The sequence below is a fragment of the Ceratosolen solmsi genome, unplaced genomic scaffold (assembly GCF_000503995.2).
Source record: "Ceratosolen solmsi marchali unplaced genomic scaffold, CerSol_1.0 scaffold6, whole genome shotgun sequence".
Taxonomy (NCBI): Eukaryota; Metazoa; Arthropoda; class Insecta; order Hymenoptera; family Agaonidae; genus Ceratosolen; species Ceratosolen solmsi.
This window is the reverse complement of record NW_011948414.1, coordinates 6,351,236-6,366,274: the sequence shown is the minus strand read 5'-3', so window position 1 is coordinate 6,366,274 and position 15,039 is coordinate 6,351,236. Positions and strand designations below refer to the sequence as shown.

Genomic DNA, 15,039 nt, shown 5'->3' with positions numbered 1-15,039 from the left:
ACAAAAACAAAAACAACAACAACAACAACAACAACAATAATAATAATAATGATAATATATTTAATAAGTATAATTTAGAAAATTGCCTCTTATTTCGTATTATTTGATTTAAAATTTATTTTAACATTTACAATTCAAATTTTGATAAAATTGTGTGTATACTTAATTTTTAATATCGTCTATGTTATTATTAATATTGAACTCTCATTCGAATAACAATATTCTATGTAATTGTAAAATAAAATTGTATTTGTCAATCGATGATATAAAATATACTGTTTGACGTTACTTTAAACTACGACACAATAAAAGTAGTTTTTCCCGATATAATAAATATAATAAATCATTAAGATTTACCTTTATTTTTATTAAGATATGTCAAGTATTTTTAAATTAATGTTTTAATTAATAAGAAACGTAACTTTACAGTTGAAGTAGGTAATGTAGAATAAGAGTTTTTATATTTACTAGGTTAGTTTAATCAATAAGAAGCGCCATAGGTTTCATTAAATTCTCATAAATTTTATCGAAATAATTTCACACAATCTAAAATTACTCCATTAATCTTTTGAAATTCACAAATTTTTCGAATGACAGCTTAAGTGGTAAACGAAGAACTCAATAAAACTCAAGCAGTTATTATGAGGAGGATAAAATGAAATAATACATTTTATAAGCAAGAATTTTGTAACCAAAAAATTCATTTATTAATAATATTTGCAAATTTGCAAATGTTTATTTTATTGGAACTAATAGTTAGGCGGGAAAGAAGATTATAGCGATGATCCATAAAATTTTATTTAACTATTAAATTGATTCATTTGTTAGTTAAGTATGATAAAGTGACATTGTATTGGCTATACTATTAGCTACTCAAAGTCTAAATTATGTGTTCGACACTAAAGTTACTCTACAAAAGAAGAAAAAAAGGAACTTCCAAAATTCATAATGTACACTGAGCAGTAATATTGTGCTTCGAATCAATACATAAATTAAGTAGTATAAGGATAAGCTTAGCATATAATAATTTATGCAGAGAATATTTTTCATAAAATTGCTTCTCTGAAAGGCAGTGAAGGAAGTTAATGAACAATTAAGGTAAGAAAACAAGGCGTAGCACGACAGATATATCACTTCACATTCATGTCCATCTCTGATATTCTCTTACGCTGCGTGACTTTTCATTAATATAATTTTTAGTTTTATTTTATCATGGTAATCCTTGTATATTTTCGCTTACAGATAAACTTCAAGCAAACTCATTAAAATAACTCTTTAGCACTGTCAATTTCACCAAGCAATACATCCATTTTATATGCAATTTTTGCATTATGCAGTATATTTTATAAATATAATCATTTGTCAGTAATTGAAGAACAATAAATTTGAAAATTTCAAACAATCAAGCGAATTTACGGGAAATATCGGATGTAGCGTATTGCAGAAATCACAACTATTGAAGCATTCAACGTTGTACTTACTATAATTATTCTTAAATACTGGCCATTTAATTAAATTAATAATAATTACGTAGAAATATTACGATAATTTAGACCATTTCTTTTTTATAATTACTTATTTATTTGTATTTTTTACTTAAATTTATTAATACAGTTTACGAAATAATGAAGATTATTTATCAGAAGGAATCGAAATATTTTATAATTTCCAATTCTACTAAATTTTAAAAACATCGAGAAACATTAAATTAAAATAAATACTTCTATTCGCGAAATTATTCCCTTATTGAAACATAAGTTATGCAATGTTATAATTGTTTAAATATGTCTCAAAAGTTCGTTAATTAGCTAAGGAAATCCAATTGATTTACCTTGGTGGTGCGATCGAACATTAATTAAAAAACTAAGTTTGAAAAAAAATAATACCGGAGAAAAAAGGAATACTTCATTATTTGCATCTCTATCGACTTTATTTAAAAATTCTTTAATATTTATTTACTATCTACTTGTAACAAATCTTTTTTTCTTATATTAATATTCAATTTTAATGTTTTTTTTCAATATCTGGATTAATTAACGTAAAATATAAGATTATTGAACAATTATTTGCAATACTGAAATGTTATTTAATAAATTTTGATAATGAATCGGTTTAATATGAAAATATTTATAATAAAAAACTGATGTCTCATAAATTTGATTGTTATTGTCAAGATCTTTCATGAACTTTCAAATATGAATGTCTTGTAGATGAAATATTGGAAATATAAGCTCCACTTTAAATATTCCATAAATTAAATTTCAAAAATATTATTCACTTTTTTTTTCCGAAGCATTGCCCTCTTGTCTATTGTTTAATTTCTTAAGTTCGTTTTATTAAATTTGTGGTAATATATTAGATGAAGATTTTCTTTATTAAAAAAAAAAAAAATTAGAAAATTAAATTAAAAATATCCACACATTTTAAATATGTCTTTTTTAATAATAAATTAAAAAATTCGAAATTAATTTTTGTAAATTAAAGATAATAATATAAAAATAGGCCATGAAAATAAATGTGGATTGAACTATCTTATCATACGTAATTTTAAAAAATTTTACAGATTTGAATAGAAACTTTAAATACGCAAAGTTTCACAATATCCAAACATTTTGTTTCTATTTGTAATAAATAGTAATCATTTGTGAATATTATTCTATTCAATTAGACTTATTATTATTATTATTATTATTATTATTAATCTTTATTATGTTTAATGATGAAACTTTTAACAGCTATAAAATAAAAATTTATGTATGCGAGTCGGGAAAGGAAAAGAATGTATATCTAAAAGATTAAGAACGATCAAAAGTAATTTAATTTTTAAATAAAATAATATTTTAACTATAAATCTTATTTTTATTCCAAATTAAAACAATAAAGTATTTAAATTTTATCAAATTTTAAAATAACTTAAAATTTATTAATTAAATACTAATTAATGGTTTTATAAGAGGATAAAATAGTTTGCCAATTATCTTGCAAAACGTATTAAATAAAAACAAAAGCATGTTAATTATTTAAAATTTTTTTAAAAATTAATATCCTCATATTTAAATTATGTTCATATTTTCATTAACAAATGAGTTTTATAATAATAGTTTCGTAAGTTTCCAAAATTTTCTGAACAAAAAATGGTAATTTTAGTTATAAATATTTAAAATTTAGTATTACAGAATACATGTTCACTGGAAAATTACAATTTCAACATAAAATATCCCTTTAGTTTCATAATGGCATAGGAGATTTTTATTTACACATACCTACAAGACGATCGTAAATGATTAAATTTTTTCTCTTCTGATTTATTTTTTTTTCTTCTTTACATTTTTTGTTATTATTAAAATTGTTGTAATGAAAATTTTGGAAATTCCAAACTATTTAGCCCAGTAAAGCCTTTTATTAATTCATTCATTTTCGCTTAAAGGTTCAGCTTATTTTCATCAATGACAGTGTAATAAATTACTTTTCAATGTACTTTGTATGTAAACACGTCAACATTTTCTGAACTTTTTAATTATATAATTCTTTTAATTTTAAGAGGAATCCTTTACATTAATCAAAATTTCATTTCGATAAAAAAAATTATTTTACGGCCAAATACTTTTATAACAAATACAAAGGAACTTGGCAATATTGCTTTACATTATGTTGTTATTTTAAATAAAGATTTTTTTTGCTTATAACATTTCTCTTTTAATAGTAAAACTTGTATCGCATGTGAACAAATAGATTTGCATTCCATATTTCAAAATAAATGTAGGAAGATAATTTTCTCAACCGTTAATAATTATATCATATTAATACTGCATGTTGGAATATTTGAAATTTTTTTGTAAGGTTGTATTCATTATAAAAATGGAAGGAAAGGCAGACAGACAGAGAGAGAGAGAGAGAGAGAGAGAGAGAGATAGCACAAAATAATTTGCAAATTTAAGGATTATCAATGTACATTATGCATCAAATAATATAATAAGTAGTAAATTTAACAGGAATCTGATATTTAATATTACAGATAAAAGAATATGCAATATTTATTTATTTATATATTAAGTGATAATATAATAATAGCGAGGTAAGATTTTTTAATAAATTTTAACACTACTCTCGGCACATTCAAGTCGAAAAAAGCTCACGCGTTCGTAATTAAATTATTATTTGCATCATGTTCCGGGCGGTAAAAATTCCTTTCTTTCATCCTTGCAATTATCTTAACGCTTAATTCAAACGACGCAATGGTTTATCAATAAAAAATAAGCTTCGTTGTCAACTACAAAGATAAAATACATAATGTCGTGTCGAGAGAAAAGAATAAGGGAAAAGAAAAGCGAGCACTTGATTAGGTAGAAGTAACGCGGCGAGTATATGATACGTCGAGTTAGCGCGAGGATAATGGAGTTTCGGGCGGACAAAAATGCCAACTCCATTGACAGTTGGAATTGGCCACGAGTGTTTGCACTGGTCCAGCTCCGATAGTTTGTAAAGTCATCGAGACGAGCCGAGAGGGAGACGCGTAGCTCGAGTAGTTGGATTAAGAGTCGGGGGATTGGAAGTGGAGTTTTGCTAAAAGCGACAGACACGAAGAGGAGACAAAGGGGTGACGGAAAGCGCGTTTATACGGGGAAGAGCCGTTGAGTCGCGAGGCAGGTTTGTGAGCGCTTACAGCAGGGCCCAGCAGCTGGGCCGGAGGTAAAGCGAGACAAGCAGGCCAAGCGAGTCAACCGGCTCGATCAACGAAGCCAATAAATTAATAAAGGAAAATCGGCAGCGCGCGAGACTCACCGGTGCGCTTGACGGGCACGTGACCGTACAGCCTGGCCAGGTCGATCGCCAGGGCAGCCCGCGGTAGCCCGAGTAGGGCCACGAGGGCGAGGCCAAGTGCCAGGGCGGCCCGGGGTCCCCCGACGACCGAGCGCCGTGCGACGCTCATCTCCGACGGGAGGCCGCGGAGGGGCGCGCACTCAGAGCAGCGAGGCCCTCGGCGAGAAACTCAGCACCTCCAGCTCGACCGACGCGCTCCGCAACTCTGCCGCCGACTCGTCCTCGCGCCCCGCCGCGGCCCCGCGACCCCCAGCCCCGTGCATGCGCCCTAAAGTCACTACCACCTGCGAGAGCTTCGGCGGGACCCCTGGACCCTCTCTTCCTCGGCCGACGATCGATGCCTCGAGCCTCGCGCCCTCTCGCTCTCCTGCTCGAGCGCTCGGCTGCTCGGCAGCTCGGCCGCTCGGCCTCCGGTACCCCGGACTCTCCTCCGGCGCCACTTCCACGCGCACTTTTACCACCACCTTCCTGAGACCATGCCCCGCTCTCTCTCTCTCTCTCTCTCTCTCTCTCTCTCTCGATCTCTCTTTCGCGGACGCCGTTGCCGCCGACGTCGTCGCTTCCTCCTCCTCCTCCTCCTCCAAACCCCGATAGCCCAACCCTACCAACTATACCACCTACTCATCGACGCCACCTCGTTCCCGTTCCCCCAATCATCCCCATCACTGAATCCGTTCCTAACCCCCCTCCCCCCTCCCCCAACCCCATCTATCCACTACTCCCACTCGCCATCTCATTCCGTTGCACTACCTCGCCCGTTGCACTTTTCCCGATATTAGCCTGCATTTCCCTGCGCCGAGGCAACGAGGCAAATTGTTGCTTCCTCCAACAGGCGCCAACTTACCTTTTATTTCCTTCGCGTATTTACAACTAATCTCCGACTACCGCCCAACCCCACCCCCTTCTTAACGCGTCAACGCGCTTTTGCATATTTGTTTTCCTTCTTTTTCTCGTCTCTCTCATTTTTCCGTTTTGTTTTCTTTATCTTTTCAGGCTTTCTGGTTTTGCGTGCAACCCGAAGCGTTGCTCGCTTCATTCGCAGCCACTGCGGATATTAGATCATCCCTTAAAGTTTCGTAACTTTGGCTCGATTCGCCACCCCTTCGAGCCCATGAATATTCCGGCAAATAGTCTTGGAGTGGCTATGCCGAGTATTTGAGAGAATTTGTCGAGGTAACTACGACGACTTGGCGCGGACATTAAATACGCTGCCACATATTTCACGCCGAGTATTTTGGAGTAGGGAATGATTGGTCAAATCCTGTTTCACGATTATTTCAACAATAAGCTATTAGCCAATGACTAATGGCAACTTTGATGATAGGACGTCATTCGATATCGACTACTCGCCATCCTTAAAACTAATGAATATTGTTATTCACAAAGCTTCGGCTATCAGTCGCTGTTAATTGAAAATACAGTATTAACCCCATCAAACTCTAATTCTCGAATTATTACACAATATGGAAAACAAAATAATTCAAACGTTTATTGTTCGTTTATTGTAATATCCAATGATCGATAAAGGGCGATGTGAGATTAACGATCAATGTACTATAAGCCGTTAAAAAATAATAAACTCGTTTATAAGAAGCGGTTGTAAGCAATATGCACCGGGATACGTTACGCTTTTCATCGAAAATATAAAATTTCGTTAAACAATGAGCGCTAAATAGACTGGCTGATAATTTTGTTAATGAATTGTATATCATTATTGTAATAAGTTGCTTTACCTCGGTGTAACAATGTCAGGCTCGGTCAGATAAGATTTCGCATAATTTTATCTTTAATGCAACTGACATGCGAACTCGACACGTTTCCAAACGATATTTTATATTTCCCTTACGATTTAAACTCCATGTAAGCTTAAAATTATGTATTATCTTTTGGGAAAATTTACATGTCAAAGAACATGGCTGCTTGTCAAGATAATGAATTTCTTTGATCGTTGAGTGAGAAAAAAAAGCACAATGCTGCAAATGTTGCAGAGTGTAAATTATACAAATTTCAAATTATATACGAATAGTTTATGGTAATTTTTTTTTTTTTTTTTTTTTTTTTTTTTTTTTTTTTTTTTTTTTTTTTTGATAGCGCGTAGACAATTATTCAATTGTATTAGTCGAAAATCTCTAAGCTAAAACAAAGTATCGACGTATCTTAATAATTACTTTTAACATGATTATTTAATTCTACATCAATTACATAAATTTTTTAATTTCGATAATATCATATTGAGGACGCGTAATCAGTTTTCAACGTATATGTATATATTTCCGTGGTAATTAATAATCCAATAATTATTTGTAAATTTTAATCATAATAATCGCTATTAGTTTGTTTCCTCGATTATGTCAGCTGTGATCTGCAATATTTTATTTTATAAATACGTTGAAATTTGATTTTTACTCGAAATTCTTATTGATATCTATAAAATTGTCTTTTTACATCGTGAAATTTTCGTCGTATTCGAATACAGAAAATTACATTTCTAGTCGTGTATGTATGTATGTATATATATATATATATATATATATATATATATATATATATATATATGTAGAAAATTGCATTTTTAGTCTTATATATAAGCAATAGTAAAACCATTTTTCTATTTGTTGAATTATACTTGTTTTTTATTAACATCATATTGTAATACCTTGCAGATACATTTTTATAAATAATAAAAATAGTTATAGTATATTGCGCTCGACTAAATCCATTTATGCACCACTTCAACTTGTGCATTTAAATTTTTTGCATTCTCATCGAAACACTCCCACTCTTTTTGTTTTACATTGTTCACGCTTTGTAAGTAACGCTGCTCAAATATTAGACTTCGTTGCTTAAATGGTATTTTAAATGGAAAGATATTTTAAAATCAAAAGAAATAAAATTCAGCGAGACGAAAGCACTGCAGGCATTGAAAAGGATCAGAGAATAGAAAATAAAGGAAGATGGAGAATTAGGTACTTGTCTTTGTGCTTCGAGAGTGCGCAATATAAACTATTAAAGCCAAATATTTTAGAAAATACAGCAATCAAAGTGTATTTCTTATAATTTCATTGATATTCGATTTCAAGTTTAAAACAACCATTTTAAGACACACCCTTTCACTTAATTATTCCTTTAAAATTTATCATTATACATTGTGCGTTGCTATTGCGATAATTTCAATGTTCTTCAGTCGATTGCAAAACTTTTTATGAATTTAGATAAAAAAAAAAGTATAAGCAAAGTGGTTAAAACATATTTTAAGTATTTCAATCTAACTGGTCTTTTATCCATTGATTTCTTCATATTTATTAAAAAGAATAAAATGCGAAAGATAAATTTTTCATCATTACCAAAAAGCTATATTATTATATTATTAGAATTAAAATGTTTATTAAAGCTATAAAATTATTATGGTGTTTTGTGGTTTGAAATTGAAAATGACTAAAACAGAAGTGATATATGTAGTGACGGAGATACAATATTATATTGTATCTTAGTAATGTACGTAGAATATTAATAATTCAAAAATAAAAATTCTATTGCGTTATTTGAATCATTTGCATTTATTTTATATATAAATATAATTTTAATAATCGATAAAATTATTAATTTTATCTACCAAAGTAAAAAGTTGTATTTCATTTATGCAATCATTTTTAATTCCTTGTCAATTTGTTGTTTTACAATAATATATTGATAATTAAACTAATAAAAATAATAAAACAATTTTCAGCTTTATGTTCAAAATCTTATTTATACTTAATGATACTTTAATGATAATCTATTATAATATTTGAGAATAATGGCAATTTATATAGTAATGTCCTATATTTCTTCTAAAATACCATACGTCCAAATTAAAATCGGAATGAAGATATTTTCTAGAGTAATAAAATTAATTTATATATTCTTTAAATACGTATTTAAATAGGTTAACACATTTTCATTAAGTAGGTATTAATGTATTAGCTTTAATTAATTATGTGAAATTCAAAACAAAACAAAAATTTAAAATAATTTATTTAAATTATTTAATAAAAGAAAAAAAGAAAAAAAGTTTTTCGATTACGTCTTTAAGACATTATTCAAAATATGACGAAAATTTTAATCCAAGTGTTTTTCATACTTGTAATTAATGTGATATAATCACGTAAATATATCGATACCTTTGTATTATTTATTACGTCACTAATACACTGCATTTATCTCAATAAAAATTCACTGCTCATTGTTGATTATTTATTAAATTAAAGTTAATTATGTATTTTATGTAAATAACCTTAGATGCAACTAATTTCACTGAAAATTTACTATGATTATATAATCCAGAGTTGAGCTTAAAACATTTATCGATCATCAACAATTTTGGAATTTCTAGTAAATAAATAAAATACAATGAAAATAATTATTTTTCTCTTAACATTCCATTATTATTTACGATATTCTCAACGACTTCTTTTTATTACCGCGCATGGTTTCGGTAAAAAATATTTCATACTTAAATATTTAAAAAACAAATAACGTATATTATTAATAATATATTGACATTTAATAATATTTTTTTACATAAATTTTTCTAAGCGGATTTGTAAATTACTTAATGTTAACAATAACAAAGTAGATTTTGAATTGAATATTTATCAAATTATAATAATGTTTGTTAATTTGATTATTTATTCGAATTCATAAACGACTCGAGTTTTTTCGTTTCATTATAATTGCTTTACCAAATTGATAAAAAAAAAAAAAAAAAAAAAAAAAAAAAAAAAAAACCAACAACAACATATTTATAATATTGATACTATGTGCTGTTACATATTAAGAAGTAAATAATAAGCATTAATTTATTACTATATTATAGATAATTTACTTTATACAACTATATTAAGCAATTACTATTAATCATGGTTCTTTTATTAAACATATTTATGTAAAATATCACCAAGATCTTAGGCTCAAGCGTTAATATAAGTTTTTTATTATATTATATTGTTGTATTGTTGATTTGTTGATGTTATAAAATATTTAATAGTCATATTAAGCAAATACAAAGCTGGATAATTAAAAGTATAGTATGAAAAATCATGCGCCTTTACTTGAATTAAGGATATTTAAGTGTTGGCATTCAAATTTTGTCACACGACAGTTTCTTTATTACATGAATAATAAAAATATAGTGTTACTTTAGTTGAATTTAATTTTTTTGTCTTTAATCCACCGCTCCCCCCCCCCCCCCCCCGCCGGTGTACATTAATGCACGTGCCTGAGTGTCGTTGCATTACAAATATGTCAAATAATCCAATCCAGGATCAAACGGAATTCCAAACTTCGAAAAAGCATTCGAAGATAAAGGAAATCGAATGATCAAAAGCATTTTCTTAAAGCCCGAGGCCGATTACATTCTACAGGCCATTTATTTACATCCTATTTTCGCTATTGGTTTTCTCAAATCCTAAGCGGAAAACTTACTCTCTTTCGACTGCCTCTTATTTCCTTGTTCTGTGTTTTTATCGAAGAATTAATACTTCCCCATTTCGATCCTCTTCATTTTCCAAATGTTCTTTGTATTCTTAATCGAGAGTCTCTCGATACTGCTGCTTCAAGTGTCTCAAGTCACGACAGGATTGTTAAATAATGCATATATATATATATATATATATATATATATATATACATATTTTCTTCTCATGTTTTATCACAACAATATGTCTCTTGTATATTGTATCGTTTCAACATTTTCTACTAGTTATAATTAATTCATAATGTCATTTATTTCTTCAAAAAATAAATTAAGGTATTGTCCTATTTTCATCATTATTTATTTATTAGTATTTACTATTAGAATTTTTAATTAACTGCATAAACTGTCATTGTAGCTAGGTAAAATAATTATAAAATATTTGAACATTTTTATTCTTAATATTTTTCAATTGCGCATGCCTCGATTCAATGGCATTTCTCTAAATATTATATTAAGTGTATTAAGTATAGATGAAATTTTTGTTCAAATATCGTTAAAATTACTTCTTCACAATTATTATTGGCTTATATTTTATGTTTATAGTAATAGCATTACGTATGATATAAAGTTCTAACTTTACTTAATGATATTAAAAGAATATTTGCTGTAGTTACAATAATTACAAGGTATTATTTGAAAAATAATCTAATATTCAAAATATTTTAACATAAAAAATAAAATATAATAAATCATTATTCACCGGATATTACTAATTCGAAGATCGAGAAGTTGATTATAATTTATCGTTGAATATAATTTATCTTAATTAAATGATGAAATCATCAGCTACTCAGAGCTACTGTTCAGAGAATTATTTGTACTAAATAAGCTTATTAGAGTTAATACATTGTTATTATGGTAATATTATTATCACATCGCACTTTACTTTTGGCAACATAGGATTTAGATTACTTATAGAACTTTAGATACTTATTGAACGATTATAATCTACCTTCCTGTATATATACAAATTATAGATTTACAGATTTTATATGCCAACTATTATTATTTAATATCTGCATATATTTAGGGATAAATATTTATCATTTGTAATTTTAATCGAATAATTGATTTTTATGATTTTTATTCTTGTCGTACATCTAAATCTTTTTCTTGGACTTCTGTCAAAAGCTGTTAAAGCCAGAGCCAATGGCATTTTTAGCCTGTTGAATTTAATTTCAAATTCAACTAAAGAACGTAATCGAGCAGTTAGTGAGATAAATTGAATATGTAAATTATTTTTTTTATTAATTATATAAGTTTTCACTTACAGCCGTTAATTTCTAAAATGCACAAAACAACAAATATATATAACATCAGTACTATATATAATATTCAAGCTTTTTATTTATTTTGAGAGAAATAATTTTTTTTTTCTTCAACCACGTTGAAGAGAGGCACCAGGTAATAAAAGAACAACAAATCTAAAATTTAGAATCTAAATTTCGTATTTCACAGCCTTTAGTTTCTAAATTGAACGTATTCCTTTTACAGTTGACTTTACATACGAAAGGTACATGCAATAAAAACATTTTACATTGAAACAAAAATAATTCATGCCCGTCAAAAAATACTTAAGATAATATAGAATTATATATCCGAGAAATCATAATTTTTAAAAGAAAAATTGTACTATATTTAAAAGTCAACAAAGCACATAAAGTAAAAATTTCAAGTCATGATTTTAAAGTTCATTGATATATGACAGTATGTAGTGAATTTTTTATGTAAAAGTCAACAAGCAAGAGAAAATAAAAATTGAAAGTCATGGCTTCCATTACTATAGATAATGTGTAAATAATATTTTTAGAGTCAAAATATTATTAGGCAACATTATTCTAAGCTTATAAATAAAAAGACATTCAAATTTTTTTTTTATTATTTTTTTGCGTGTATCATGCTTTATGATATCAAAGAGACGTGATCCTTGTAAATGTATGTTATTTTACCGACAGCACTAAAGGAAAATAACTAGATGGACTTAGCAGCTGAAATTGCACAGCATAGTATAAATATTTGAAATTTAGAGTTTGTAAAATTTTAGTGGAGTTTAAAAGTCAAGAGGCTTTGTTAGTGATTCTATATTCTTCCGCTATGCATTTATTATTGATTTTTAAAAATAACTATTCCGAGATCTTATTTAAACAATGTGGTACTATATAGATTTCTGTTTTTTTGGAACTTCTATTTTGACTAATTAACAAACATTAACTAAAAAAAAAAAAAAAAAAAAAAAAAAAAAAAAAAAACAGCAAACGTTATATAAACATTTTAATTATTCCTAATATTTATTCTTTATATAGTAGTATGAAATAAAGTTATCAAACACGTAAGTAAACAATTTAATTATGTCATTATGATTTATTAATCTTTTTTTTTTTTTAGATGAAATCTATAAATCGTAAGTGAACGTTACTTTTAAGAAGTATTATTCTTTAATTGATCTTTCATAATAGCAAAATCTAAATGCGACGTATAATTAAAGTTTTAAAATACCTGTAAACTTAAGACTTAGGACAGTAACGTGTACAAATGGGTTCCCTGATCTCGTAAGATTTTTATTTTTAAATGTTAACGATTAAGCTAAATTAGATGACGTAAGAATTCTTTTACAAATTTGAAAATTATCGAATGGCAAGGGATCGTATCATTCATTATTAGCATATTAAATGTCAAATATATTAAAAGTAAAGTTTAGTTAAAACACTTAATGGATAAGTCCATTGCATTGAGATATAATTGAATTGCCATATAACAACAACATCACCGAACACACATGCCATATAATATTACAAAAATTTGAAAATATTTTTAGTAAATAAGCCCACTGTCGTGGCAAATATATTTGACAGTATTTTATAAATATTTAACATTCTTTATTGATTATCATATATAATACGAATATGATTATTTCGTATTATTTCATACACAATTCAAATAGTATTTAACACGTGGATTAGACAAATAAACAGCTACGTTAAAGGAATAATACAATCTTTAGTTATCGCAAACAATTCACAATATTATTTCGATATTAACTGTGCTAGGATCTATCAAATTTTTTCCAGAGAAAAATAAGAAAAAATCGACGCTGAATTCTTTACTTTTTAATATCCTTTACATATTTATTACGAATGAGTTGCTTAAAGTTAGCCGATGAATTTCTTATTTTTACATTTTATTGCATTTATTACTCTTAATTTATATGCATCTCGTAAAAATCGAGCTAATTACTTGTGGCTTAAATGTTTCAGAGTATAAAAGCTCGTTGTCTCTTATATATATATATATATATATATATATATATATATATAAAAAAAAAAAAAAAAAAATCGAAATCCCAGTTTCCGGCATATTTAAGTCAAATGCGTTTAAATTTAGTGCTTTAGTGCATGCAACTTTCTACACTTACCTGAATTTTCTAATTATATTAGCATTGTTAACGCTGAAAATGTATAAAACATTAAGGTATTGACGTTAATATTTCTTTATTGACCGTTATAAGTTACTATTTTATGCTGTGATATGATGATATGATTCTAATGTATAATGTGCATACATAATTATATTTATCGATTGAGAAATATTATGATTTTATAAAAAAAGTAGTTTTATTGTATTATATAAAATAAATTGTCGCTTAAAATATTCGCGAAACACTAGTGAAGTTTTCTTTGACATTATAACATGGAATCAACTCTGTTGTTTAAATATATCAAATATGTTTAAACATATTTAATAGTTGGATTTTTTCTCTATAACTCTCAATATTTACTAGTTGAAGCTTAAGTAGTCGATGAATAAAAAACAATTGAAATAGAAATTAAATTGTATTTTAATAATAATCATATACTACAAAACCAAAGATATGTATATCGAAGACACTAAATATAGATATGATAAAATTATAATCAATCAATGGTATACCTTTTGAAAGATATATATATATATATATATCTTTTTATTTTTTGTTAATTAAATAAATTTATATACTTTGGATTAAATTTTCTATTTTATACATAGATATTTGTAAAATATCCTTAATTTGATCTAAAGCATTGTAACGGAAGTTTCACTTGATTCACTTCACTAAAATATAAATATAATATTTTTATACGATTCTTCATAAAATTATGTTATTTTATATAGTAAAAGAAAAAAAAAGAAAGAAAAAAAGAAAGATAAAAGAATAAGATCACAATTACATATACGAACGTAATTTGCTGATAAAACGCTTTGTTAATTGTAAGCAAACCAAAATATTAACGCTAATAATATAATACGCAATTGATATGTAAAAATGATAATATGCTTTTCTATTGAAAGCAATGCATTACACATAAAAATGATCCACCATTATTGAATGATAGAATACACAAACAATAGACCCATTGTATTCTCTTGAGTATCGCAGAAATAGAGATCAAAATACAAAGCAATGAGAAATTTTATGTGTATAAGCATAAAAAATATGTGAAAAGCCGCTGCAAGCTTGTATTTATCGTGGACCCAAGAGTCCTCGATCTTCTTTCGCGATCGACACGAGTAAAAGAAAAGTATAAGAAAACTAGGTAGAATAAAAGATAAACGTTAAAGGAAACTCGAAAAATTACAGAGCCGAGAATTCTCACCCACGTTGTGTTTACTGCATATATGCTGTGGTTCATCGATTTTTGCCTTACTTCTGCCCAACGACCAATCGG

At 27.9% G+C, this 15,039-nt stretch overlaps 1 protein-coding gene across 1 annotated transcript in view; it reads right to left on the bottom strand.

The window, feature by feature from the left end:
* LOC105367899 (prohormone-4) overlaps window positions 1-5,111 on the bottom strand; it is a 69,592-nt gene extending 64,481 nt beyond the window's left edge. Inside the window, exon 1 of the mRNA XM_011506746.1 lies at window positions 4,783-5,111. Within this exon, the coding sequence (XP_011505048.1) occupies window positions 4,783-4,930 (148 nt within the window). The 5' untranslated portion in view covers window positions 4,931-5,111. The remainder of the gene's footprint in view (window positions 1-4,782) is intronic.
* Window positions 5,112-15,039: the final 9,928 nt, after the last annotated feature.